The sequence below is a fragment of the Phyllobates terribilis genome, unplaced genomic scaffold (genome assembly GCF_046119375.1).
Source record: "Phyllobates terribilis strain yellow unplaced genomic scaffold, ASM4611937v1 Scaffold_7__3_contigs__length_470593459, whole genome shotgun sequence".
Taxonomy (NCBI): Eukaryota; Metazoa; Chordata; class Amphibia; order Anura; family Dendrobatidae; genus Phyllobates; species Phyllobates terribilis.
The window spans coordinates 324,182,635-324,210,557 of NW_027362767.1; the positions used below are offsets into that span (position 1 = coordinate 324,182,635).

General features: G+C 46.4%; 1 protein-coding gene across 1 annotated transcript; it reads left to right on the forward strand.

Moving 5' to 3' along the window:
- Positions 1-705: 705 nt before the first annotated feature.
- FAM199X (family with sequence similarity 199, X-linked) lies at positions 706-20,750 on the forward strand. Its single transcript, XM_073641188.1, has 6 exons — positions 706-1,073; positions 6,916-7,135; positions 9,562-9,711; positions 13,513-13,674; positions 13,895-14,152; positions 15,353-20,750. The coding sequence occupies exons 1-6, from the start codon at positions 907-909 to the stop codon at positions 15,521-15,523; spliced, it is 1,128 nt and encodes a 375-aa protein (XP_073497289.1). The 5' UTR covers positions 706-906; the 3' UTR covers positions 15,524-20,750.
- Positions 20,751-27,923: the final 7,173 nt, after the last annotated feature.

Sequence of the window (27,923 nt, forward strand, 5' to 3'; positions counted from 1 at the left end):
CTGTACACAATGGTGCAGCCGGCCTCTGATTCATGTCGTCCACGGTTCGTGCAGCATGAATTTACTGACATTTTCCATTTAAGGAGCTAACAATAGAGCAGTCGATGTCACCATCAAGCTTCAATACTATAACATTGATTAGTTATTAAATGATTGTACAAGTCCATGCAGGAAAGAAAAAAAAATCCCCCCAAAAAACCCCAAACCTATAAATTCAAACCCCTGTCCTCTTTCGGTATCACCAAAGTCCGATCGATCAATATGTAAAATAATGTAGCTGATGAGCTAAGTGCCATAGAAATCCTAATGGAAGAATCGCCTTTTTTCAGTTGCTGCAATCCCCTCCAAAAAAAAGGCAATAAGAAGTGATCACAGCTTTGTATGTACCATGAAAAACTACAGCTGAGCACCCAAAAAACAAACCCGCCGCAGCTCCATCCATGGGAGAATAAAACAGTTATGATTCTTGGGAGGAAAAACCGAAAGTGCAAAAAAAAACTGAAAAATGTCCGGGTGATGAAGAGGTTAATAAGAGATTAGCATAATATTGAGGCATGCGCAGTACTGTTCCCATTCTCTCCAGTATGCGGCAGCAGAGAGGTGTCCATCCTCACATGCCTTCATCCTCCAGTCCAGCAGAGGGCGCTCGCCTCAGCTCCGGCGCTCCACGTCACGTGTGATGTACGGGTGGATGACCACGTCCCTGCCGCTGCTCTCCAGCGCTGCAGGGGGCGCCAGACCTAGGAGAGCTCATCCTGCGGGAGAGGAAGAAGGGCCCAATCCTAGGAGCAGCTGCGACAGCCGGCGGAGCTCTGCGACGTTCTGCTTGGTCACCTGCAGGGGAGAAGGAGCGCAGTGCTCCGGGACATGGGGGAGCGGTGACCGGAGGCTTCTCCCGCCTGCATCATGTCTGAAGGCCTGTACGAGAAGTTCCTGCACCCGGACGAGCCCTTCCCTCTCCTCTCGCAGAGGGGCAGCAGCAGTGAGGAGGGCTGCCTGGATGTCAGTGACTTCGGCTGCCAGCTGTCGTCCTGCCATCGCACCGATCCCCTGCACCGATTCCACTCCAACAGGTGTGTGCCCGACCCGGGGTGTGCTGGGAGCAGCCCCGTGTAACCACAGGACATGCAGCCCCATGTAACCGCAGGATAGAGGTGACTGTGGAGCTCCTGGGCACTGCTGCACTGTTATATAATCCCCTCTCCGGGAGTCTCCATACTGAGAGTCACTAGGGCTTCAGCCATGACTGTATATACCAAGCACATTGCCATGTAGTGGATATGCCGGGGGGCGACTGAGCATCAAGGGGTGGTATAGCTGCAGGCCCACCACGCGCGCCCGGAGAAAGGTTTTGCTGCCTTTTTTAGTGAAAAAAGCAGGTACAGCAGTATGTGAAACCCATTTATTTTTGTGACTTTTCCCAAGTTTAAACCATAATGTCTTGGTGTCCTTGTGACGCCTCTACTCGTAAAGCCCATGTTTTACCCTGGGTGTTGGGGGACTCGGTGTCGGGCCCTGTTGGAGAGATGGGATGCAGCCGTGGCCCGGGCCCGACCCGTGCTCAGGGCCGTCACATTAGAAAGAGATGGTGTGGGCTTGTCCGGGTTGAGTGGCTGATTAACGACTACGCCACCTGTGGTGCCTGGTGAAGGGTCACCAGCGCTGCTACAGTCTGCTGAGGCCAGGTGTCATGGCGGCCAAAGTTCTCACTGCTCCCCACAGGCGGAGCAAGGCCTCAGGGCAGGCAAACAGGAAAGAGAGGGGGTAGTAGTGCGGGGAGTACGGGCACTGCGTCGCATGGTATGGCGCGTAATGAACAGTCCGGAGGCCATAGGGGTGAACTTCCAAGGCTTTTACTCACTCAGAGATGACAGCGGGAAGGCGACTCCCTGCTCCCCGCGGAGTCCTGCGGCCACCAGGGACGGGGGTCCGACTACCTCCGAGGAAGTCCAGTGTTCTGTAGCGACCCTACACCAGAGTGTTCCTGCACTACAGACTTCACCCTTTCCCGTCTGTGCGTGTGTGGATAGGCCAGGTCTCCCTCTGAGCTCCTCTCAGGACTAGGGCACGGGTGGCAATTCCTCTCCATCCGCTGCCCGGTGGGATCCTCAGGGCCTAACCGGGCTTTCCCGTCCAGGACATGAAGTACAAGGTCGGGTGTCGGGGGCCGGTACCCTTCTTGCAGCCGGGATCCCTCTGAATAGATCAGGTAGGCGAGGACAGGTGGCGAGCTCCGCTCCGTCTGCATCCTCCCCGGGACCCATTTGCTAGGGAGCCACACTCTAAAGCTCCCAGGGCCTTCTTGATCCTGGTCCTTGGCCGGGTTGAGACATTCCTTGTCTACAACCTACCTCTCGTCCCAAGGCCAGGGTACGAGGGCTGTGTCCCTTGCCGGTGCAGGCCCACACAGGATCTGCACTCCCAGGCGGGAGTCACATTACACACAGTAATTGGACAGCACAGTGACAGCCAACAGACTAGCAAAGGCTAGACAGAAGAACGAACGGACCGACTGCCAGAGACCAAGAAAAGACTAGAAAGGACCAAGATCAAAGATGGCATACTATTAAATATCAAATCTAAAGTGTAACTTACTGGTAAGTCCTCCACCCTCACCCACTAACTGGTTCCTACCACTTTGTGTTCCCCAGTCTCCCTGTAACCAGGGGATTAGCACCTAGTGCATACTAGCTCCCTGTGGTGGAGAAGTGTGGTGTTGGATGCAAAAGGTTAGGTCACAACCATCGCACTGGGCTTACCTCAGAGGAGGAACACCACACTCCATTAGAGAAGTGCAGCATTCCTGTGGCGGTCGATCCCTCAGGGGCGCCACATCCTCACCTGAGATGGCGGATAGGGTTAGTACAGTTTAAGTTAATGTAAACATTGGTTGACCAACTCAAGGGCTGACCAAAGTGTGAAAGTAAACAGTGTCCTACAAACTCAATGCTCTGCCAATGTCTTAGGCAATCTATTCCCAACCACCCCCCCCCCCCCCCGGCTTGTTACATTTGAATTTGTGTATTTTTTCATGAACTTTTTTTGTTTAGAATAGTCACTATTTTTTTCTGACACAAAAATCTTTTTCCGCTATATAATTTTTGCCCTTTTTCAAAAAATGTTTTTTTTTGGCTTCATATATTCGTGATCTGTGTTCATGCTTCTGTGGTGGAAGCAAAGCTGAACTTTGGGATCCTGAAAAACGCAGCAAAACCTCTTTACTGCCAAGAGAGCAGAACAAAACGCAACATGTGAACATAGCCTAAGGCATATAGCACCTTCTGACTGGATAATCATATCGTCAAGGGAAACTCCCTAAAACTATACTTAAACATATTGGGCTGTGTACCCAGGATCCGTAATGGCAGCGTTTTGGAATCGCCTCACCTACGCTGCGTCCAAAATGCTGCGTTGTACAGTAGAAGCACAGTGAATGGATTTATAGAAATCCCATACCCTCTGTGCTTCTATTTGACGCCGCATAAGCTCACCGGCAGCGTGGTTTAACGAGCTGCAGCATGTCTATTTGTGTTGCACAGACGCTAGTCTCCGGAGCAGAAATTTCCCCAATAGAATGTATTGGATGCGGTAACTCCACATTGTTCCATGACTCATGCGGATTTACCTTCATGATCAGACTCAGCGAGAATACGCTGCGTCCAAAGCGCTGATATAGCTTTAAAGACTGATTACCAGTCAGAAAGTTAGACCATGAGTAAGACGCAAGTCGAAACGCATAGGTCCTGTTATTAGTACTTAATCTGCACCATTGCTAATGTTATATTTGGAGCTTCTTTTAAATTATTTGTTAAATTCTAAGTTTTATATACAAGGCAAAAAGCCTCTTATTTTTGCTGGATCACATCCTCTACATATTGCACTGGTTTTCATGCCCTTCCTCCCTCACTTGTGATTGACAGCGTTGGATTGCCTGCAGCGCATATGATCTGCTGGGAAAGCTCAAGCAAGCTACTGCCGTTACCAGCGAGTTGTAGTTTTGAATTGTACCATTAATTTTACTTTATAATATACTGAAAAAATGAGAGAAGAAAAAAAAATCCCAAGTGTAGCAGTAAAGCCGAATTCTGCCGTTTGTTTTTTGGCTTTTATTGTTAGGATCTTCATGACCCGGCAATATGATTCTTCAAGTCAGTACAATTACTGCAATACTTGTATAGGTTTTTTTTTCCCATATATTGGTGGATGCTAAATATTCTGAACTTATTGTGTTTTTTTTTTTTTTGCTGTATCCTGCTAGGGCTGTAGAGTCTGTACGCCAAACCTCCGACTCTGACTCCACAGCCCGGCCTCACTACTGAGCGTGTACATAAAGTGCAGCACAGATTCATCTCGGCTAAAAGCAGAGATCCTTAGATCAGGAAGAGGACAGACATTTATAGGACATTTCATAACTTTCCTAAATTCTTATGAAAACCTTTACAGCACATCCTTCATTGTACTACTGAACCAATTTATTATATATTTTAGGAGACGGAGTCGCTCCATTTTATACTGACTCCACCAAAATGAATACAGATTTTGACTCCAGAGCCCTGCCTGAGATCTGTAACTTTATTTTCCATCTGTGGACTTAGGAGGGCTTGTTTTTTGCATGGCGAGTTTTTATTGACATCATATTGGGTATATACAAAATTTTTACTTTTCATTGTATTTGTTTTGGAGGCGGCATGGTGCCCCATAACAGCAATTCTGTCATTTGAGATTTTTTTTGTTGTTTTAAAAACCCTTTCCTAAACTTTTTATTTTTTTTTAATCCTATTAGGGGGTTTGAAACTGTGATCGTTTAATACTTTACACTGCAATATGGTAGTATAGGCTTCACAGGAGTAAAAACATTACAGTGTAATCATGGAAATGCATTAGGCCCCCGGCTACTATGGCTACTCATCTGTACCCTGAGATTGGGGAGAAGCTGATGGCGCTGGATCACATGATGCAATTGCTCCATTTAAATGCCACTATCAGAAGTTGGTTAAACAGCAGCGATCGGAGCTAGCTCCAGTCGCTTCTCTTGGTGACAGGTTTTAGCTGGAAAGCACCAGCGTCACCTGTCATGTGTGGAATAGACTCAGCTCCATACACCCGACATGTGACGTACGTGAACACTTGTCACACTTTGTAAAGAGGTTAATATTTGTCACTCTTTACATTGTTTGAGTGATTGCCAGTAGTTGTACTCGTCCTGTCCGATCACACACGGACACTGCTTCCTGCAGTGCTGTAGTGTGGTGGAGGATCTTGCCTGCAGTTCTACAAGGACAAGCTCTGTGTGGTGTATGCTGTTCTCTAGTTTCCTCTTGTCATGGCCTTACCAATGCAGTGGAAAATAAAGGGGTTGCCCCTTGTCTACAAATTATCCCCTGCCCACAAAGTAGAGGATAATGTGCTGTTCGCTGTGGGTGTTACCTCTGGGGTTCCAGGGTCCTTTGTGTGATCGGACCATGGGTACACATCTGTGACCACATCTCCTTTCTCTGCATATGGGGCTGTCTGGGATCAAAAAAAGCATTTGCAAATGCAATTTTTATCTTGTATCCTGTGACTAGGTGATAATGTGCCAAGTCGGGATTACATAAAGAGTAAGTTCGACAAATCGCAGTGACTAGTCCGACGTTTTCATCCAATGGTGGACAGGATAAACCACAAATATCTGATAGATGTGGATCCCATTGTTGGGAATTGCATCTTTGTCTAATGCCACCAGGAATGGAGAGGTCTCCATCAGTGTTGAGCGAATTTGTTCAGCATTTCAAGTTCATGTTCGGGGTTCCGGCTTATTTGCGCCAAAAAATCGGCTCTGCCCGCGAACATCCCTGATTTGTCACCCAGATAACATCTGCATGACAGTGTGGCATATCAGGGATGTTCATGGGCGGAGCCGATTTATTTATTTATTTTTTGCATGAACAATCCGGAACCCCAAACACGAACCCGAATTTGAAATGCCGAACAAATTCGCTCAACGCTAGTCTCCATACGCACTTGCGCAGAATTTTGGACCGCTCCTATCAATAAGTGCAAGCTGGCATTAACGTGACTGCATGTATGCAACTTCTATTGGGAGAAGCCAAATCCGTCTAGGTGGCACGTGACTGCGAGTATGGAAATCAGATACATGCGATCACGTCATCTACTGCTTGCTGGAAAATACAGTGTGCACACTGTCACATTTCAGCAGTCTACAGTCACATAACAGGCGGCAGCCTGCTTGAACCCTGTATTGATCACCAGCCCCATCTTGTGCCACCAGTAGTGAAGTTGCTGCACGTCTATCTCCTTTTACAGGTTCGGGAATTCCAAAATTGCTGAGGGAACATATGTGGCCTTGTCTCTATTGCCGGCAGCAGTACGCTGGACCCTACGATGGACGATGACTTGCTCATCGCTGGGGGACCTACTGCCATCACTGTTGCTGTTCATGAGAAAAGAACGAAGGGCAAAATTCACGCCAAGCTCTTCTACTACTTGGATGCTGCAGTTGCAATTGTCTGCACCATCTGAGGGGGTCCGAGTTCTGTGATGGGAGGTCTCTGCAGCGGGTACTGCCACCCTGCACTGCTCATGGTGATGGACCCGCTCCTGTGCTGGTCACTGGACAGTACTGCATCCGTTTGCGGCAGCGTACTTACATTTTTGAAATACAGTTACCCTTTTTCTGCAGATAAAGCCTGCCTCCACCTGGTTATACAATGTGTTTTTTTTTTTATAGTTGTACAAATTCTGTAGGTCGTTAACACTGCCCTATATTTGATAAGCGGGTTTGGCTATACTGAGCTCATGTGCCCCTTCACACGTAAATGGTGACCTGGTGCACTGATGCTTTGATGCATGTAGACTCCAGTGGGGTTGGCCAGAACCTGTATATAAAACAATGAATATTTGTGTTCTTTCTAGGTGGAATCTAACCTCCTGTGGCACCAGCGTGGCGAGCTCCGAGTGCAGCGAAGAACTATTCTCTTCTGTGTCTGTCGGAGACCAAGATGACTGCTATTCCCTCCTGGATGACCAGGACTTCACATCCTTCGACCTATTTCCAGAGGGCAGTGTGTGCAGTGATGTCTCATCCTCCATCAGCACGTATTGGGACTGGTCAGACAGCGAGTTTGAGTGGCAGGTAGTTTATAGTCTGTTCTAGATAAGACATGTTCATGTTTAATATACTTATCCTGCGTTGTATATCAATGCCAATGACTGCACTCTATAAGCACATGTTCAGGGCACGAGGGCCTGTCTGGGATTAACAAAAACATGGGATAATACCTGGAAATGTGGTAAATTGACAAAATAAGCAATACTGACCAATTCAGTCCCCTCCTGGTCCTGCAGCATGTATGATGTCACATCCATCACTGTCTTGACCACTGCAGCCAATCGCTGGCCTCTGGCCATGTTCGCATGCACATGACCTTCATGGCTGGTCTTCTTTGTTTCAATGAATTTTCAAGTTGTTAATGTTAAAAGGATTTAAATTACATAGTTTTCGTAGTCCATCCTTTTCCTTTTTCTTTTCCTGATTTGCGGAGCAAGCTCATACATTCCAGTGAGCGGGTCTGTTATGTGAATGGACGACGCACAGATACAATCCGTGTTGTATGCGATCCTTTAGAAACACAGATGTGTTAGTTCAGCCTCATTTGAATGTGTATTATTATTTTAGCACTTGAAAAGTCGTGGGAATTTCTAAAATAATTTGGGTGAGGTTTATAAAACTGACTAAAGGAAAAACTTTTTTTTTTTTTTCAGCCTCACTATGAGCTTTGATTTACTAGGAACCTTTTGTGTTTTTCATATGTAGAGGAGGGAATCTATCCAGGTCATGTGCTGGGTACATGGCTGATCACTGGACATGTTCGAATGTAGTAAATTTGTTCTTAATTTACAATACAGGTTCAGATCCGAAAATTCACTACCAAGTAATAAATGTAAATGATGTTTCCAAACCCTATTCACACTTAGAGGTTGTCCACTACTTTATCATTGGTGACCTTTCCCTAGGATAGGTAATCGATGTCTGATTGGTCTGGGTCCAACACCCGGCACCCCTGCCGATCAGCTGTTCCTGGTGACAGCCTTGGCTAGAGCTGTTCAATTGCTCAGCTGCTCTGTCATCTGATAGTGGCCGTGGCTGGGTACTGCACATCCACCTCCTATTGATTTGAATAGGAGGTGGATGTGCAGTACCCAGCTGTTCCCACTATTGGAAGACTGAGCAGCCTTGCTGGTGACCACTGACACAGAGAACAGCTGATCGGCGGGTGTGTCGGGTGTCGGACCCCAACCGATTAGTCGTTGATGACCTATTGTAAGGATAGGTCATCAATGATAAAGTAGTGGGAAACCTGTTTGATGGAATTAAAGGGGTTGTCCGGGCTTGAGGCTAAAGTCTGCAGTCAATCCAAGTGACTTAAAACTACTGAATTGTGACAGCGTATGGTGCGCATACTGTCAAGATTCCACGGTTGTCACAGTGCATGCGGACGGTCATGTGACTACTTGTGATTTGCAGTCACATGCCAACTAGACGTATCTGACTTCTCTCTGCTCAGTGCTGTTAAGAGAAGCTGAATGAGTCTGGTAGGCACATGACCATAAGTATGCGGTCCCATCACTGGCCTCTCGCAGTATGCTCACCAGGGAGCGTACGCGGTCATGTTCCAGCATTCTGAAGTGACAGTGACTGCAGACTTTTGGCCCGAGCCTGGACAACCCCTTTATCCTATGCAGATTTTGCAGCACCCTGAAGTTTTTTATTCATAATCTGTCACACTAGAAATGACGCTTACAGTAACGCTATAAAGCTCTTTCTTGTAATGAGCACAGCATCGGTGACCCCGTTTTATCTCCTGGAAATCTATAAAGGTTCCTATTGAATTGCCGAGTAATATGATACTGAAAAGATTAGAAAGTTACAGAATTGTTTAATTATACAACAAGTCTTATTTGCTTCACTGAGAGCGCTGCGGTAAAAGGATGACATTTATAATGATTTTCCTTGTACGCTATGGAGCAATCGATAGGGGCTGTCAGGTGGCTCTTGTAGCGCTGGCAACTGTACGATTGGAGGAATACGGCTGGTGTAGGATTTGCCTGTGCTTGTTGGCAAATCACAAGGTCGTTGGCTGCTTAGTGGGCACAACAGAAGTTAGGCTTTTACCTCATTAAAGAGTAACTAAACCTTTCTATTGTTGTTTTATTGGCCTTATAATTTCATGCAGATAAGTGGGAGTCAAGTTCTTGAGACCCCCACTAATTGCTCCATAGACAGCAGCGCACACAGAGCAAGGTGTGAATTTGATTGAAAACGTGTGTGTGTTCTCAGGCATGAACGGTGTGCTCCTGAACATCACACTGTTTGGGGATCTATTGAGCAATCGGTGGGAGTCTAAGGACTCGGACCACTACTAATCAGCAGCACATATCAACCCCTATAAGATTTTATACATTTTAATCAGATAAGCACCCTTTAAATATTGTTTATTGCTTCTAAATGATGTATTACATTTATGGCACCCTTATCCTTTGTGTTTAATCCTGCTGTAGCTGCCAGGAAGTGACATTGCAAGCGGTAGCGATGTACTGTCAGATATTATACCCAGCATCCCCAGCTCGCCTTGCCTTCCCTTAAAGAAGAAGAACAAACACCGGAATCTGGACGAGCTTCCTTGGAGTGCGATGACAAACGACGAACAGGTAACTCCGCCGGGCTGTCGGTGGCTCCTCCGTGCTTGCGCCGGGCTGTCGGTGGCTCCTCCGTGCTTGCGCCGGGCTGTCGGTGGCTCCTCCGTGCTTGCGCCGGGCTGTCGGTGAATGGACTCTTTCTGACACACACTATACATTGGTCTGTTGTATGTTTCAGCGGTTGCTAGGAATGAGAATTTTCTCGTGTGAAAAATCATTCCCACTAGACACGTATTTTCTAACAAATCAACTGTTTATGATCTGCAAAGCATCAGAGACTGTTGAAAATGATCAGCCACACTTCATAGGTGCTTACTTAGAACAGCACCTTAAAAGAGTTGGCCACTACTTTTTATGATTGCCCCAATCGATGGACCCTGTGCCCCTAAGTGTTTTTCTAATTACCTCCTACTGTCCTTCTTGCCTGTGAGTGGCGCCATCACTGGCCGCTCACAGGCATCATGTGACCCCCGGCTGCAGCCGGCTCTGGCATCCGCTGATGTCACGTCAAGTTCCGGCTGCAGCTGGGCATGACCTAGTGCTGCGCTCCACGGTGAGTGACGGGTTACCCAGCGCGTCACACCCGGCATCCACCGCGCGCTCTCCCTCTCCTCATTCATCGGGAAAGCGCGCGGTGGATGCTGGGTGTGACGCGTGGGGGTAACCCCGCCCACAATCCAGTGGCCACCACTGGGACCGTGTCACTAATGTCATGCCTCACTTGACGTGACATCAGTGGCGGGTCACGTGATGCCTGTGAGCGGCCAAGGATAGTGCCGCTCACAGGCAAGAAGGACAGCAGGAGGTAATTAGAAAAACACATAGGGGCACAGGGTCCATCGATTGGGGCAATCATAAAAAGTAGTGACCAACTCCTTTAAAGGGATTGTCCAGTCTCAGAAGAAAAATCTGCATACAGTCTATGTAAAGCAGACTGTCTAATGATGACTGTGTGTGATGCACAGAGTGCCATGATTCCCCTGAATTCCCTGTGCGAGCCGTCACTGTATGTGTGCGATTTGCTGTTGCATGTCGACCAGTCTCAACTGGAGTCTTGTTGCACTTGACCGCTAGTAAGCATATTGCATACATGAAGTCACGTTACCATCCGCTCATACAGGAAATATTTGGGAATCACGCACTGTCACCTTTAGGAATTCTGCAGTCACAAAGAGTGACTGCAGATTTTTCTTTAATATTTGTCATAATTGCGAAAATAAACTTTCTTGTGCAGCCTTGTTATTCCCTGGTGTGGAGGCCTGATAATGATTGCTCTATTTTATGTTTAGTACGGATAAAAGGCTTATATAATACTTATTTGAGCTTGCATAAGAATCCAGTTATTGGTTAGGCTGAGTGAGAACTCTGCACTGTTCAGATTTTTCTACGGAATCGTAAAGTCGATTTTTTTTGCCTTTGCCCCGTCTTTTTTCGGCAGTGCAAGTTTCTTATCATTGGTGCGGCAGGCACTGGAGGAGGAAAAGGAGAGCTGCTGAGCTCTGTAATTGGGCGCAGCAGCTCAGATGTCAGTGGGATCTGTTCTGGCAGAGCGGCGAGGACAAGGCGCCTGTGCACTGAGAAGCTCTGCAGTACTGGGGAGGTGTACTGGAGCCATAGTTTGCTGCTAGGACATGCACACTGCCTCCACTAACCCTATAGCAGCCATAGCACAGCCACCCACCCCCTTCATCCATCCCTCTTGAATAATTCACTGTCAGATTTGTTCCTTGTCACCATCTGTACCTGCTGTGCAGAAGAGGAGGTAAGGGTTAAAGCCCATCATGTGTGCCTGTCTGTTGCTTCTCTCATTTGGGACACGGATTTATTAAACATATTTTCATTTAGGAGTTCATTACGGGAACAAAACTCAGATTAGATTTGGCAGTTTCTCATATTATTAGGAAAGAGGTGTGTGACAGCACAGCTTCTAATCTTAATTGCCCAGACGTCTAGATTTGTTAAGCCAGGAGAAATACATTATCTTTATGTTGACTTTTGAACTTGTGTTTTTCTTTGGTGGGTCAAGAAGGACAGACTAGTATTTGTATAAATCTGAATGTTGACTTCTCATGGTCTGTGAACAATGACTGTTTGCTAAATATGTTGATTAACCATTGTGTGGACCCTATGGCTTGGTGACTCGCAGAGAAGTATAAGTTATGCAAATTGATTAAATGCTCAAACAATGAGACATGAGCCCTGTACCTTCCCTCTTGACCTGTGAATGATGACCCGAGCCACAGATGTACATATAAACATGGATTTATATCGTGTTGCTAAGAGAATCAGAGAGACTCTTCAGGACAGTAGTTTGGTAGCATGGCTCCATCTAGGGGGGCACAGATTTAGATATACAGGATTCCAGCCTAAGAGTATATGGCCCTGGCTGGAAGGATACAGATCTGCTCCATTGACCATCAGAGAACCCATGGATACATTTGGGGAGACCAGGTTGGGATTATGAGGTCACCTGGCCCCATGGATATGTTGTTTGGGGTTGCCTGTTTGGGACCCTCTGGTCACCTGGAACCCACGGAGACACTCGGAGAAAGCCATGTTGGGACAATGAGGTCACCTGGAACCCATGGAGTTGTTTGGAGAGGCCAGGGTGGGACCCTCAGATCTCCTGGTCTTGTATCTCGATGGACTGCTAGGCTCCTAAGCTTGTTTCTACCTCTTTTCTATGGGTGCCCACCAGAAGCGGGGGGTCACTGGTTGAGGTAGTTGGCCCTGGAAGTTCCAAAGTCGCAGTTGCTCTATTCCCAGCAGGCCAGCAAAAGGGTGAGACTGTGTAATTTTTCACCATCTTGGGTATTTGTTGGGACTGTGCTATATGTTATTATCTGTTTGGTGGTTCAATAAAGTATTGCCACGCAGTTTTATCCTCACCCTGTGTTGTCTGAGTAGCATTATGCCCATGTAAGACCCCGCGTCTTCCCAAGGTGCTTGCGTGAGATCATCTCCTGATAAGTCTCCCAGTCACTTGTCCTGTTGTGGTCAGATCCATACACCTGTAACTCGTGCACATCTGGACTCTACCATGTAAATGTTGCCAAAAGTGTAATTTTTTATTTTTTTGTATGGTTGAGAAACCCAATTGTTAAAGGGTTGTTCTTATGATTTATCCTCAGGAGTACATCGCTCCCCAGCCGTCTCCTTCCTTCCTCCTTCCAGGGGCGGTGCACTCCTTGATTGACAGTTTGGACTGGGGGCATCATTGCGCCACTGGCCCAGACTGTGCTTTTGATGCTACTATGTAAGATATTTGCCTTTACATCATAGGAGGAGCAAAGTGCCACTGAATATGGGCGGATTTAGCAGTCAGGCCAGCTTCAGAGAAGCACTCGTGAGATTTATATCAGAGCTTGCGAGCACACTCTCTTTACCTAGGAAACTGACCACCTCTGAGAGACTTCAGTGGAGGCCAGTAACCTAGGCATTGAGAAATTAAAATGAACATTGAAAATCCCCATGTTCTTGAACTGCTAGGATTTTAATAGGAAGATTATTGAAACGTTGCTTGTTTTTACGTGCACTTTTCAATTTTACCCATTTATGATGACGAGAAAATCCCATTAAAGTGATTTCCATCTTGTAATGTGAAGGCATATTGCTAGGATATGCTTTTGCTGTATGATCATTGCTTGCCGAACTCGGGTCTCCAACGATTCAGACATTATACAAGGGGTAACGCTGGTGGGCAACGCTATCCAACCACTTTGCTAGGAGCTGCAGCACGGTCTGACACTTGTCCATCACTGTTTTGTGTGCTGTATACAAATCGTTCAAATTTGACTTTTTGTTTTCTTTTAGGTGGAATACATAGAGTATCTTAGTCGAAAAGTCAGCACAGAGATGGGACTCCGGGAACAACTTGACATCATAAAAATCATTGATCCTACGGCGCAGATTTCTCCTACGGACAGCGAGTTTATCATTGAGCTAAACTGTCTGACTGATGAAAAGCTGAAACAGGTTTGTCTGGGTACTAGGCTAGGTGGGAAGGGTACTAATACATCACCTCTGGGCCAGATTGAATTGGTGGAGGAGGGGACGTGGCCACGGGGGCTCGAACATGTCACTCGAGCACTCGCGATACTTTGTGCATACCCGAGCACCCTCGGCAAACTCAAGTAATGAGAACTTGCGCTCATCACTAATAATTTTGTTTCCTTTTTTTGTATGTTACCATCAGGTGAGAAGCTATATCAAGGAGCATAGTCCACGGCAGCGCTCCACCCGAGAGAACTGGAAAAGGACCAGTTACAGTGCGGCTAGTACAAGTGGTGTGAGTGGCGCCAGTGTAAGCAGCGGTGCCAGTATGGTCAGCACAGCAAGCAGCAGCGCCTCCAGTGGCGGCAACTCTGCCTCCAACTCGAGTGCAAACATGAGCCGAACTCACAGTGACAGCAATCTGTCTGCAAGTGCCGCAGAAAGAATTAGAGATTCAAAGGTAAATGTGTCTGTACTTTATGTGAAGAAAGTAATATTTTTTTTCATGAAAGGCATACAGATAAGGTAGTCAAGAGAGGTTAAAGGTAGTCACCAGGTTAAAAGTGTCCAGTTTTTTCTTTCATCTTTTTCCTGCTACTCCCTGTAATAGATTTATAATTTTTTTTACATTTGCCATATGGTTACAGAGAAATGGGCCTTTTTATTTAATGCTAATTTTATGGTCTTTGAGGGAGTATGGCTCACAGGATTCTCTAGGGGCAATAGGCTGCCCTGTATTATTACCCTGTAAGCACCAACCCCTTGATAAAGACCATAAAAATTATCACTAACCAAAAAAGGTCCACATCTCTGAAACCGTATAATATGTAGATTTTAATATTATTAGAATACTGGGGAGCAGCAAGAAAAAAATAAGAGCAAAAACTGGTCACTGATGACCTGTTGACAGGTTCTCTTTAAAGCTTTTTGTAAAAACAGAGAATACTGAAATAAAAAAATAAATAAATAAAAAATTAAAAAAAAATTACCCATTTAAAAGGGTTGTCTCAACATCATAAATTGCACAATTGCAAACTACTTGTGAAGATAAGCAACTTTGTATTTTACTTGGTATTAAAAATCCTCTCCTAATAAACAAGTAATTTTTACTTTTATAGTTTAAAGCTTATTGGAATTCTCCGACTCCTAAGCAAGTAGCACAGCACTTACAAGCTCTGTTGGAAAGCTGTTAAGCTCCTGCTCTGAAGCTGGTTGGACAGGCCTGCTTCAGTGCTCCATTGCTCCTCCGTTGCTGCAGATGGATAAGCTCCTTAAGCCTGGGGCCTTGGAGAGCGCACAGCTTGGTCCAGTCGCTCAGCCTTGCCGCTAGTCCAAGCTGTCAATCAGGAGTGCACCAGCTCTGCAGAATGATGTTGAGACAACCACTTTAATCTTGCTGCTTTCAGTCTCTGTTTTTCCACTGCTCCTGATCTCATACAGTATTTCACGTGTGATTTGTAAAATACTTAGACAGGACCTTCCAAACAAAACTGAGGCAGTAAACGTGCTTCCACGTAGTCTTCCAAGCTGCCAACTTGTGCTTAGAATATAAACTTGCATATTTTGAAGATTTTAATGACTATTTAGAATAATAGAAATTGAATGTTTGTGGTGTTTGTTTTTTTTTTTTCTCTTTGCTTTAATATATTTTTTATTATAGAAACGGTCAAAACAGAGAAAACTGCAGCAAAAAGCCTTGCGGAAGAGGCAGCTGAAGGAACAGAGGCAGGCGCGGAAGGAGAGACTCAGCGGCTTATTTCTAAATGAAGAAGTACTTTCTCTAAAAGTGAACGAGGAAGAGCATGAAGCTGATGTAGATGTATTGATGTGACGAGGGTGAAACTTGCAGTGTTCTTCATAAGTCTCAATAAGGCTGTGTTATTTGAGACCATTTCAGATAATAGATCTCCCACCGTCTATTATTGCCCCACTAACCAGCCTGAGGTTATCTTTATTAACATTGCAGAAACTAGTGTGGCTTTGGGGACAATAACTTAGTATTTCTGCAATCGCTGATCCCTTTGTTTGGTTATACACCTACATCAGAATGCATGTGATTTCATCTAACAAAAATAAGGATTTTTTTTAAACAGACTGATATGTCTCCAACCTTTCTTAACTTAAGCCACATCCAGATCCCTGAGTATCGACATCCTGACAGTAGTGACAGGCGGAGCCCCTCCATTACTAGTATAATGAAATTCAAAGTTTCCTTTCAGAAATCACCCTTTCTTGCAGACCTTCTTCTCTATAAGCAGTTTTCTTCCATCTAGGAGTTTCCACCTTGCCCCCAATCAGTGTGGAAGAAGTGCTTGACACAAGACCACCATCACATCCAGCTTCAAGCAGCCCTCTAACTGGCAGTATCATCCTTTCTCCAGCTTAAAATATTAACCCATTACCTTCCACCTTCAGTATACATGGATCTAGATCTGCTCTTCTCTGCAGGCTACTTGCCAAAGTCACCATCTGGCCAGCTGCTCTTCATACTAATTCACCAGCCTGGCTGGCAGCTGCAAGACACACATCGTGGTCCTTAGAGCCACTAGTTGGGGTCCCGATACTGAGGATCTTGAATGGTTGGCATGAATTATGCATTCATCAATCGGGGTTAACTGATCGGCATTTCTCCATATTTTTGACTAGTTCCAGTTTTTTCCTGAATACCCAAGTAAAAAGCGCTAGTGATGGGTCATTTATACTAATTCTGCAGCCCGGCGGGTGTCAGTGCAGCGTTGTCTCATGCTTCTGTTTTTAGGAGGTAGTTCACATACAAAATGAAACAACTGCACATGAAGTCCAGTTTTTTGTCAGATCATCACGGTCCGAATATGGACCACAATGTCTGGACCGGCCATGGATTTGCTGTTTTGACCTTAACAACATGTACATATTCCTATAAGGCTGCTGGTTTCGGTTTGCAGGAGACCTGCAGCTTGGCTGGACTTAGACCCATACTCAGACTGTGATACCTGCGTGAAAGTGGCATAAATTTCATAGAATTTGGATGGTTGATTCTCATGAGCTTAGGAAACGAGGAAATTGCATTATAGGTTGATGGCGCCATCACGATTTTGCAGCCGTTTAATTCTAATTCTAACGTTCCTTTATGCCGTGCTGGAAACGGTCATATAAATGCCAGATTTTACCAACGTCTTAATGTATATATTTGCTATTTTTAAAATGGGTAACTGAAAATATCAATTTTATAGATTTGTGCTGGGGGCCCCTGCTAACTTTAGTGGGGGACTTTTCGATTATTTTTTACCACATCGGGGTAAAGAAATCCTTAGGGTTCGGCAATGCAGACAAAGTCAACCAAACTAGTGACCATGTGCTCTATTCATGACACTTTGGGGTTATCGGACTATGACTCTCGTATTCCCCTTAGAATCGCTATTCCTCCGTTTTTCCCTCTAATCTGACAAATACAAGTGCTTTCCACTAACATGTCTATTTCAGACTTAAGAAGAACACTGTAATCCCCTGTGTGTGTGACTAACCCCACACAGTGAGATGGAAGCTGATAACCAACCTGCTTGTACCTGTATATCTGTATATAGCAATATTTCTGCACTCCATCTTTGTATAATGCATAGCCGGTGATTGAATGGGCCTGTGGCACTGTTACTGTATCATTACTCTGTATATTCTGGTACCTGAGAAGACTTGGAATTGACTATTATCATAAGCATTAAGCACTTTCATGCCACAGCGCTCTGTTGTCAGAACTCAGCTTTGCTTCCAATGGCTTAGATTGTCAGAAGTAGTCAGTGGGCTTCATTTCCACTAAACGGTGTTCATAAAATAAGCCATTATTCTCCCTTGTGTCATAGTGAGACTAATTGTGACTAGGGATGAGCGAGCATGCTCTGATATGGAGTTATCCAAGCATGCTCTGTTTCGGATAGAGGAGCCGGTGTGCTTGAGTCAAATGCTCGGGTAGCCTCGCGGCCGCATGCATCATGGCTGATACACTGCCGCTAAACATTCAGAGAATGCCCGAGTATCGGCCACGATACATGCAGCCGGGGGGCTACCTGAGCATTTGACTCGAGCACGCCGGCTCCTCTGTCTGAACCTGAGCGCGCTCGGATAACTCCATATCCGAGCATGCACGCTCATCCCTAATTGTGACCTCTACCTTAGTATGAGCCTCTTTCTTCATATATGAAACGTACATGTATAATGTGTGGCACAAATGTTTTTAGTTTTTTTTTTTGCCTCCCATTTTAGCTTTAGAAATTGAATGCAAACTACAGGTATTACCGCTTTAGAAAACTACTGTGCCTTTATGTGAAAAAAGAAATAAGGATGTTAAGAAAAAAGACCTATTTATTTTTGTCATTACTATGTTATAGCCATTATCATCACTGTCTGACATCATTACGGGGTCTGATGTTCTGTATATAGACTGTTTGATCAGTGGCTGCTTGGTGCAGAGTACTTTTGTTCCCAAAGTACCAGTGATGTGAAAGTACCGATGCTCACTTGTGACTTTTTTTTTCATTATATTATGTGCCCAGTTCAACTTGACAGCTTTACTCATCACCAAATCTTTCAAGTTGGAAAATGCTATTTACCTGCAGATATAGGGTTAATCTGCAAGTCACTGGCATTAAAATGATTCCTGACGGCCGTATTGGAGCTGCAGCTGCAGGGAGAAAATGAAGTTGTGTCCTCCCTGTAGCTGCTCGCTTCCATTCATGGAGGTGACTGTGCAGGGAAAGATTTGTCATTGCTCAGTATAGAGTAATCACTCCCTGGCACTTTGACATATTGCTCCTCACACATCTGCTGTAGACTAGGCTGGGGAGCGATTACAGTATAGTGACCGGTGACTGTAACCGCTCCCTGCCCCCACCTATGACTGATGGCGAGTGGCTTCAGGGAGGATATAAGTTAATTTTCTCCCTGTAGCTGCATTTCCAATAAGCAGGCAGAATTGTAATATTCTTTACCTGTAATTAACGCTATATCTGCAGGTAAATGGCATTTCCCGACATGAGCTGTTCCTTTTAAGCATAGTGAGCCCCTGTAGTGCTTTTTTTTTTTTTTTTTTTTTCTTTCTTCTTCCCAATCCTGCTATATGTACTTTGTCAAAATTGTCATCTTGAGGACTTGCACCACTTTGTGGTTTACGATTGTCAAAGGAAACCTGTCACCAGAAAAAAAGGGTGTTAATCTGCAGGTTAATAGCATTACTAACTTGCCCGACACCCACACTTAGCCAAACGCTGCGGGGAGAAAATTAACTTTATTCCCCCACAGCTTTCCGGTTTCAGTCACGGGGGCGGCGCCGGCTGCTGCAATTGTGTTCCCAGCTCTGACTGACTCTCTGCATTGGGGCCAAGACCGGGAATAAAGTTCATTTTCTCCCATCAGCATTCAGCTAAGTGCAAGAGCCGGCAGGGCTGTGAAGTCAGTAAGCCAAACCTCAGATTCCTCAACGTCTGACTCCACAGCCCGACCTCACTACTGAGCGTGTACATAAAGTGCAGCACAGATTCACCTCCACTAAAAGCCGAGATCAGGAGCAGAACAGACATTTATAGGACATTTCATAACTTTCCCAAATTCTTATGAAAACATTTACAGCACATCCTGCATTACTACTGTACCCAATTTATTATATATTTTAGGAGTCTGTCCATTTTATTTCTGCTCCACCAAATTGGACACAGACTCCACAGCCCTGGGAACCGGCAGGTTAGTAACGCTATTAACCTGCAGGTTAACACCATATCTGCAGGTTAATAGCGTTTTTTCTGGTGACAGGTTCCCTTTAAGTTGGAGGGCACTACCTAATTTACAAGCAAGGATGAGGAATGTAAGCCATGTCTTCGAAGGCAGCATAGCATTTTGACTTGGTATAGTAATCAAGGGTCATTCCTCTCTGGTACATTTAATTGCTCATCCCCTAGATTTGCTACCACTGTCCTATAGATATGATTCTCTAGTCACATGCAAGCAGGAATGTGATAAAATAACCATTAATAAGATTCCCTATTAAATCCCCGCCACTCTTGTAGTCATTATCAGTCTAAATTTAATTTGATTTAGCTGTGACCGCTGCAGCCAGTCATCTGCCTCCTCAGCAATGCTTGATGATCAGAAATTAGGCCAGTCATTGGCTGCATTGGTCACTTGCATTTACAGCATATCACTGGAGCGGTTAACTAAACACCACTCGGGAAATTACAGAGGAGTAATGGTGGGTGTATGTCGTTAGGCTTCTTTGTTAAAATGTTTGAAAACGCCAAGACTACACTTTAAGGGTATGTTAGCACTGAATTTGTCTTCAAAACTTCCTCAAAAACTTGGCGTTTCCGCAACAAAAACTCATCAAAAAGACCTTAGAGCGAGTCACCCGAAGTGGGTTTAACTTGTCCATTAACATAAAGTCTAATTCATAAATCTTAATCTGACCTAGTGTTAAAAATGGTGGCAACTAAGATTTCTCCAAACTGGCGTATTACCCACAGCAGCAATTGAGGTTTCATTTTGCAAATGGTCACTTATATTTTTTCAGCATTTTAATATATTTTTTTCCCGAAATGAACCAGTTCTTAGTGACTGTTAAATGTCTGATTGCAATTTTTTTAAACTGCACTGGAAAAATATAATATAGACCTTATTGGAAAGGCAGAAATCCAATGACCCCCGTAGACTTTTCTGGCTGAATACATACATCTGCGTTTATGTATTTCTATGATTTTACTTCCTGCCAATGACTCCAGTTTGAGGGAAAGGAAAAAAAAGTGTCTGCCTGTAAATATTTCTGGGGCTTGTGCTGTTTATAAATGGCTGCTGTACTTGATCATCATCTGATATATGAAACACTAATGCAGTAGTAAAGTCATAACTTAAGGCGAAAAATACAATGTTACTATGTTTATATGTACAGACATTGAATATTATGTTCAGACTGTGGGTATAATGCAGAAAAATATAGATTTTATTTTTTTTTGCCTGGAAACCATTGTGCATACGTTTCATGTGTGATCTTGACAGAAAATCTGCATTGCAACTTAAATACAATGTGTTGTAGCTGCAAATCTACCATTTTGGAGTGTTTTTTACATGTTTGCGTAGTCTAGATGCCGTTCTCTCCCTAGATCTTATTTTAGTAACTCCTTTTCTGTTCAGTTTACAGACGACCTATCGGTAGAAGAAAAGTCACGGCTTAATAAATACTCTTTGCAAAAATCATTCATTGAATCTGTTGTTCATTGGTTTTCATTTTTTTATTGCATTCACTTTTGCTTCGTTTACAATCATTTTTTTGCTCCTGTACACTGGTTAGTCTGCAACCAAATATACTTGTTTCCAGATAGTGAAATGTTGAACGTAACCCAGTGTGAATATTGGAAAAGATGAATGTAAAACTACACTTTATTGGTCACGGGCTCATACTAGCGCTGGCACTAGCTGACCATTACATTCTTCGGCTGGCAAGAAGGAAACTTTATTTTGTTTTGCTGGTTGCGTGAATAGTTCAGATGACATTGTTGATCCTAATAAATTGTCACTGGTTTGAAAAATCGTTCAGGGCAAACGACCTTTCCTGTTACTTTCCCAAAATGCGGATTGAGCTTAAAGTGGGTTTCTGGTTACGGTCTGCAGCACTGGTGGCTGTAGCGCGGTCGATGTGGCAATCTGTGAGCTCAGCAGCTCTGAGTGGCTAGTGCCATCAACTTGGATAGAGCCGCTGAGTTCATTTAGTGGCTGCAAAGCTGTCTATTAACCGGTTCAGGACCGCCCACTGTACATAAACGTCGGCGCTGCCTGGGCTCTGTGCAGCGCCGACGTTTAAAAACGGTGGGTGGTCCCGCAGCGCTCAGGACCCTCAGGGTCCTGCTAGCGCTGCGGTACCGGTTCAGAGCGATAGCTCTGACATGTGGCATCATGGGGACCTGATTGGATCAGGTCTCCATGATGTTAACCTGTTCCTATCTTCTAGATGCCGCGATCCATAGCGATCGCGGCATTTAAAAGATAGGGACAGCCGGTGGTCGGCGATCGGGACCCCCCACATACCTGTCAGCGGCGGGGATCCCGGTGCTGTGACCTCTGACATCATCGAGACCTGATTGGCTCAGGTCTCGATGATGTCAGCGTCACACCAGCCAATCAGAGAGATCACCAGGGAAGTTTGTTTTAGCAACAAACTTTCCCGGGCGATCTGCCTGATAAATGCAGTTTCTCCTCCGATCTCAGTGAGAGAGCAGAGGAGAAACAGTGTGACAAGAGCTGTCAGCCTTGCCACTGTGAAAGTAAAAAAAATAAAAATTAAAAAAGAAAGTAAGAGTTAGGATTAGTGAGTCTGTCAGATCTGTCAGTCAGTCCTGTCAGATCTGTCAGTCAGTCCTGTCAGATCTGTCAGTCAGTCCTGTCAGTCCTGTCAGATCTGTCAGTCAGTCCTGTCAGATCTGTCAGTCAGTCCTGTCAGATCTGTCAGTCAGTCCTGTCAGATCTGTCAGTCAGTCCTGTCAGATCTGTCAGTCAGTCCTGTCAGATCTGTCAGTCAGTCCTGTCAGATCTGTCAGTCAGTCCTGTCAGATCTGTCAGTCAGTCCTGTCAGATCTGTCAGTCAGTCCTGTCAGATCTGTCAGTCAGTCCTGTCAGATCTGTCAGTCAGTCCTGTCAGATCTGTCAGTCAGTCCTGTCAGTCCTGTCAGTCAGTCCTGTCAGTCCTGTCAGTCAGTCCTGTCAGTCCTGTCAGTCAGTCCTGTCAGTCCTGTCAGTCCTGTCAGTCCTGTCAGTCCTGTCAGTCCTGTCAGTCCTGTCAGTCCTGTCAGATCTGTCAGTCAGTCCTGTCAGTCAGTCCTGTCAGTCAGATCTGTCAGTCAGTCCTGTCAGTCAGTCCTGTCAGTCCTGTCAGTCAGTCCTGTCAGTCCTGTCAGTCAGTCCTGTCAGTCCTGTCAGTCAGTCCTGTCAGTCCTGTCAGTCAGTCCTGTCAGTCCTGTCAGTCCTGTCAGTCCTGTCAGTCCTGTCAGTCCTGTCAGTCCTGTCAGTCCTGTCAGTCCTGTCAGTCCTGTCAGTCCTGTCAGTCAGTCCTGTCAGTCCTGTCAGTCCTGTCAGATCTGTCAGTCAGTCCTGTCAGATCTGTCAGTCCTGTCAGATCTGTCAGTCAGTCCTGTCAGATCTGTCAGTCAGTCCTGTCAGATCTGTCAGTCAGTCCTGTCAGATCTGTCAGTCAGTCCTGTCAGATCTGTCAGTCAGTCCTGTCAGATCTGTCAGTCAGTCCTGTCAGATCTGTCAGTCAGTCCTGTCAGATCTGTCAGTCAGTCCTGTCAGTCCTGTCAGTCAGTCCTGTCAGTCCTGTCAGTCAGTCCTGTCAGTCCTGTCAGTCAGTCCTGTCAGTCAGTCCTGTCAGTCAGTCCTGTCAGTCCTGTCAGTCCTGTCAGTCAGTCCTGTCAGATCTGTCAGTCAGTCCTGTCAGATCTGTCAGTCAGTCCTGTCAGATCTGTCAGTCAGTCCTGTCAGATCTGTCAGTCAGTCCTGTCAGTCCTGTCAGATCTGTCAGTCAGTCCTGTCAGTCAGTCCTGTCAGTCAGTCCTGTCAGTCCTGTCAGTCCTGTCAAGTCAGTCCTGTCAGATCTGTCAGTCAGTCCTGTCAGTCAGTCCTGTCAGTCAGTCCTGTCAGATCTGTCAGTCAGTCCTGTCAGTCAGTCCTGTCAGTCCTGTCAGATCTGTCAGTCAGTCCTGTCAGTCCTGTCAGATCTGTCAGTCAGTCCTGTCAGATCTGTCAGTCAGTCCTGTCAGTCCTGTCAGATCTCAGTCAGATCTCAGTCAGTCCTGTCAGATCTGTCAGTCAGTCCTGTCAGATCTGTCAGTCAGTCCTGTCAGTCCTGTCAGTCCTGTCAGATCTGTCAGTCAGTCCTGTCAGTCAGTCCTGTCAGTCAGTCCTGTCAGATCTGTCAGTCAGTCCTGTCAGTCAGTCCTGTCAGTCCTGTCAGATCTGTCAGTCAGTCCTGTCAGTCCTGTCAGATCTGTCAGTCAGTCCTGTCAGTCCTGTCAGATCTGTCAGTCAGTCCTGTCAGATCTGTCAGTCAGTCCTGTCAGTCCTGTCAGATCTCAGTCAGTCCTGTCAGATCTCAGTCAGTCCTGTCAGATCTGTCAGTCAGTCCTGTCAGATCTGTCAGTCAGTCCTGTCAGTCCTGTCAGTCAGTCCTGTCAGTCAGTCCTGTCAGTCCGTCCTGTCAGTCAGTCCTGTCAGTCCTGTCAGATCTGTCAGTCAGTCCTGTCAGTCAGTCCTGTCAGTCAGTCCTGTCAGTCAGTCCTGTCAGTCAGTCCTGTCAGTCCTGTCAGATCTGTCAGTCAGTCCTGTCAGTCAGTCCTGTCAGTCCTGTCAGATCTGTCAGTCAGTTCTGTCAGTCAGTCCTGTCAGTCCTGTCAGTCCTGTCAGATCTGTCAGTCAGTCCTGTCAGTCCTGTCAGATCTGTCAGTCAGTCCTGTCAGTCCTGTCAGATCTGTCAGTCAGTCCTGTCAGATCTGTCAGTCAGTCCTGTCAGTCCTGTCAGATCTCAGTCAGTCCTGTCAGATCTCAGTCAGTCCTGTCAGATCTGTCAGTCAGTCCTGTCAGATCTGTCAGTCAGTCCTGTCAGTCCTGTCAGTCAGTCCTGTCAGTCAGTCCTGTCAGTCCTGTCAGATCTGTCAGTCAGTCCTGTCAGTCAGTCCTGTCAGTCAGTCCTGTCAGTCAGTCCTGTCAGTCAGTCCTGTCAGTCAGTCCTGTCAGTCAGTCAGTCCTGTCAGTCCTGTCAGATCTGTCAGTCAGTCCTGTCAGTCAGTCCTGTCAGTCCTGTCAGATCTGTCAGTCAGTCCTGTCAGTCCTGTCAGATCTGTCAGTCAGTCCTGTCAGTCCTGTCAGATCTGTCAGTCAGTCCTGTCAGATCTGTCAGTCAGTCCTGTCAGTCAGTCCTGTCAGTCAGTCCTGTCAGTCAGTCCTGTCAGTCAGTCCTGTCAGTCAGTCCTGTCAGTCAGTCCTGTCAGTCAGTCCTGTCAGTCAGTCCTGTCAGTCAGTCCTGTCAGTCAGTCAGTCCTGTCAGTCAGTCCTGTCAGTCAGTCAGTCCTGTCAGTCAGTCCTGTCAGTCCTGTCAGATCTGTCAGTCAGTCCTGTCAGTCCTGTCAGATCTGTCAGTCAGTCCTGTCAGATCTGTCAGTCAGTCCTGTCAGTCCTGTCAGATCTCAGTCAGTCCTGTCAGATCTCAGTCAGTCCTGTCAGATCTCAGTCAGTCCTGTCAGATCTCAGTCAGTCCTGTCAGATCTCAGTCAGTCCTGTCAGATCTGTCAGTCAGTCCTGTCAGATCTGTCAGTCAGTCCTGTCAGATCTGTCAGTCAGTCCTGTCAGTCCTGTCAGTCAGTCCTGTCAGTCAGTCCTGTCAGTCAGTCCTGTCAGTCCTGTCAGATCTGTCAGTCAGTCCTGTCAGTCCTGTCAGATCTCAGTCAGTCCTGTCAGATCTCAGTCAGTCCTGTCAGTCAGTCCTGTCAGTCAGTCCTGTCAGTCAGTCCTGTCAGTCAGTCCTGTCAGTCAGTCCTGTCAGTCAGTTCTGTCAGTCAGTCCTGTCAGTCAGTCCTGTCAGTCAGTCCTGTCAGTCAGTCCTGTCAGTCAGTTCTGTCAGTCAGTCCTGTCAGATCTGTCAGTCAGTCCTGTCAGTCCTGTCAGATCTGTCAGTCAGTCCAGTCAGATCAGTCAGGTCAGTCAGGTCAGTCAGGTCAGTCCGGTCAGTCCGGTCAGTCCGGTCAGTCCGGTCAGTCCGGTCAGTCCGGTCAGTCCGGTCAGTCCGGTCAGTCCGGTCAGTCCGGTCAGTCCGGTCAGTCCGGTCAGTCCGGTCAGTCCGGTCAGTCCGGTCAGTCCGGTCAGTCCGGTCAGTCCGGTCAGTCCGGTCAGTCCGGTCAGTCCGGTCAGTCCGGTCAGTCCGGTCAGTCCAGTCAGTCCAGTCAGTCCAGTCAGTCCAGTCAGTCCAGTCAGTCCAGTCAGTCCAGTCAGTCCAGTCAGTCCAGTCAGTCCAGTCAGTCCAGTCAGTCCAGTCAGTCCAGTCAGTCCAGTCAGTCCAGTCAGTCCAGTCAGTCCAGTCAGTCCAGTCAGTCCAGTCAGTCCAGTCAGTCCAGTCAGTCCAGTCAGTCCAGTCAGTCCAGTCAGTCCAGTCAGTCCAGTCAGTCCAGTCAGTCCAGTCAGTCCAGTCAGTCCAGTCAGTCCAGTCAGTCCAGTCAGTCCAGTCAGTCCAGTCAGTCCAGTCAGTCCAGTCAGTCCAGTCAGTCCAGTCAGTCCAGTCAGTCCAGTCAGTCCAGTCAGTCCAGTCAGTCCAGTCAGTCCAGTCAGTCCAGTCAGTCCAGTCAGTCCAGTCAGTCCAGTCAGTCCAGTCAGTCCAGTCAGTCCAGTCAGTCCAGTCAGTCCAGTCAGTCCAGTCAGTCCAGTCAGTCCAGTCAGTCCAGTCAGTCCAGTCAGTCCAGTCAGTCCAGTCAGATCAGTCAGATCAGTCAGATCAGTCAGATCAGTCCAGTCAGATCAGTCAGATCAGTCAGATCAGTCAGATCAGTCCAGTCAGATCAGTCAGATCAGTCAGATCAGTCCAGTCAGATCAGTCAGATCAGTCAGATCAGTCCAGTCAGATCAGTCAGATCAGTCAGATCAGTCCAGTCAGATCAGTCAGATCAGTCCAGTCAGATCAGTCAGATCAGTCCAGTCAGATCAGTCAGATCAGTCAGATCAGTCAGATCAGTCAGATCAGTCCAGTCAGATCAGTCAGATCAGTCCAGTCAGATCAGTCAGATCAGTCAGATCAGTCAGATCAGTCCAGTCAGATCAGTCAGATCAGTCCAGTCAGATCAGTCAGATCAGTCCAGTCAGATCAGTCAGATCAGTCCAGTCAGATCAGTCAGATCAGTCCAGTCAGATCAGTCAGATCAGTCAGATCAGTCCAGTCAGATCAGTCAGATCAGTCCAGTCAGATCAGTCAGATCAGTCAGATCAGTCCAGTCAGATCAGTCAGATCAGTCCAGTCAGATCAGTCAGATCAGTCAGATCAGTCCAGTCAGATCAGTCCAGTCAGATCAGTCAGATCAGTCAGATCAGTCCGTTCAGTCAGATCAGTCAGATCAGTCCAGTCAGATCAGTCAGATCAGTCCAGTCAGATCAGTCAGATCAGTCAGATCAGTCAGATCAGTCCAGTCAGATCAGTCAGATCAGTCAGATCAGTCAGATCAGTCCAGTCAGATCAGTCAGATCAGTCAGATCAGTCCAGTCAGATCAGTCAGATCAGTCAGATCAGTCAGATCAGTCCAGTCAGATCAGTCAGATCAGTCAGATCAGTCAGATCAGTCAGATCAGTCCAGTCAGATCAGTCAGATCAGTCCAGTCAGATCAGTCAGATCAGTCCAGTCAGATCAGTCAGATCAGTCCAGTCAGATCAGTCAGATCAGTCAGATCAGTCCAGTCAGATCAGTCAGATCAGTCAGATCAGTCAGATCAGTCCGTTCAGTCAGATCAGTCCAGTCAGATCAGTCAGATCAGTCCAGTCAGATCAGTCAGATCAGTCAGATCAGTCCAGTCAGATCAGTCAGATCAGTCCAGTCAGATCAGTCCAGTCAGATCAGTCAGATCAGTCAGATCAGTCAGATCAGTCCAGTCAGATCAGTCAGATCAGTCAGATCAGTCCAGTCAGATCAGTCAGATCAGTCAGATCAGTCAGATCAGTCAGATCAGTCCAGTCAGATCAGTCAGATCAGTCAGATCAGTCCAGTCAGATCAGTCAGATCAGTCAGATCAGTCCAGTCAGATCAGTCAGATCAGTCAGATCAGTCCAGTCAGATCAGTCAGATCAGTCCAGTCAGATCAGTCAGATCAGTCCGTTCAGTCAGATCAGTCAGATCAGTCCAGTCAGTCCAGTCAGATCAGTCAGATCAGTCAGATCAGTCAGATCAGTCCAGTCAGATCAGTCAGATCAGTCCAGTCAGATCAGTCAGATCAGTCCAGTCAGATCAGTCAGATCAGTCAGATCAGTCCAGTCAGATCAGTCAGATCAGTCCAGTCAGATCAGTCAGATCAGTCAGATCAGTCCAGTCAGATCAGTCAGATCAGTCCAGTCAGATCAGTCAGATCAGTCCAGTCAGATCAGTCAGATCAGTCAGATCAGTCCAGTCAGATCAGTCCAGTCAGATCAGTCAGATCAGTCAGATCAGTCCAGTCAGATCAGTCAGATCAGTCAGATCAGTCCGTTCAGTCAGATC

Excerpts from the sequence above, each read along its gene's own strand:
- FAM199X (XM_073641188.1), top strand. The coding sequence starts at position 907 with ATGTCTGAAGGCCTGTACGAGAAGTTCCTGCACCCGGACGAGCCCTTC. Across the intron at positions 13,675-13,894 it reads CTGATGAAAAGCTGAAACAG|GTGAGAAGCTATATCAAGGA; the intron begins GTTTGTCTGGGT and ends TGTTACCATCAG. Across the intron at positions 14,153-15,352 it reads AAAGAATTAGAGATTCAAAG|AAACGGTCAAAACAGAGAAA; the intron begins GTAAATGTGTCT and ends TTTTTATTATAG.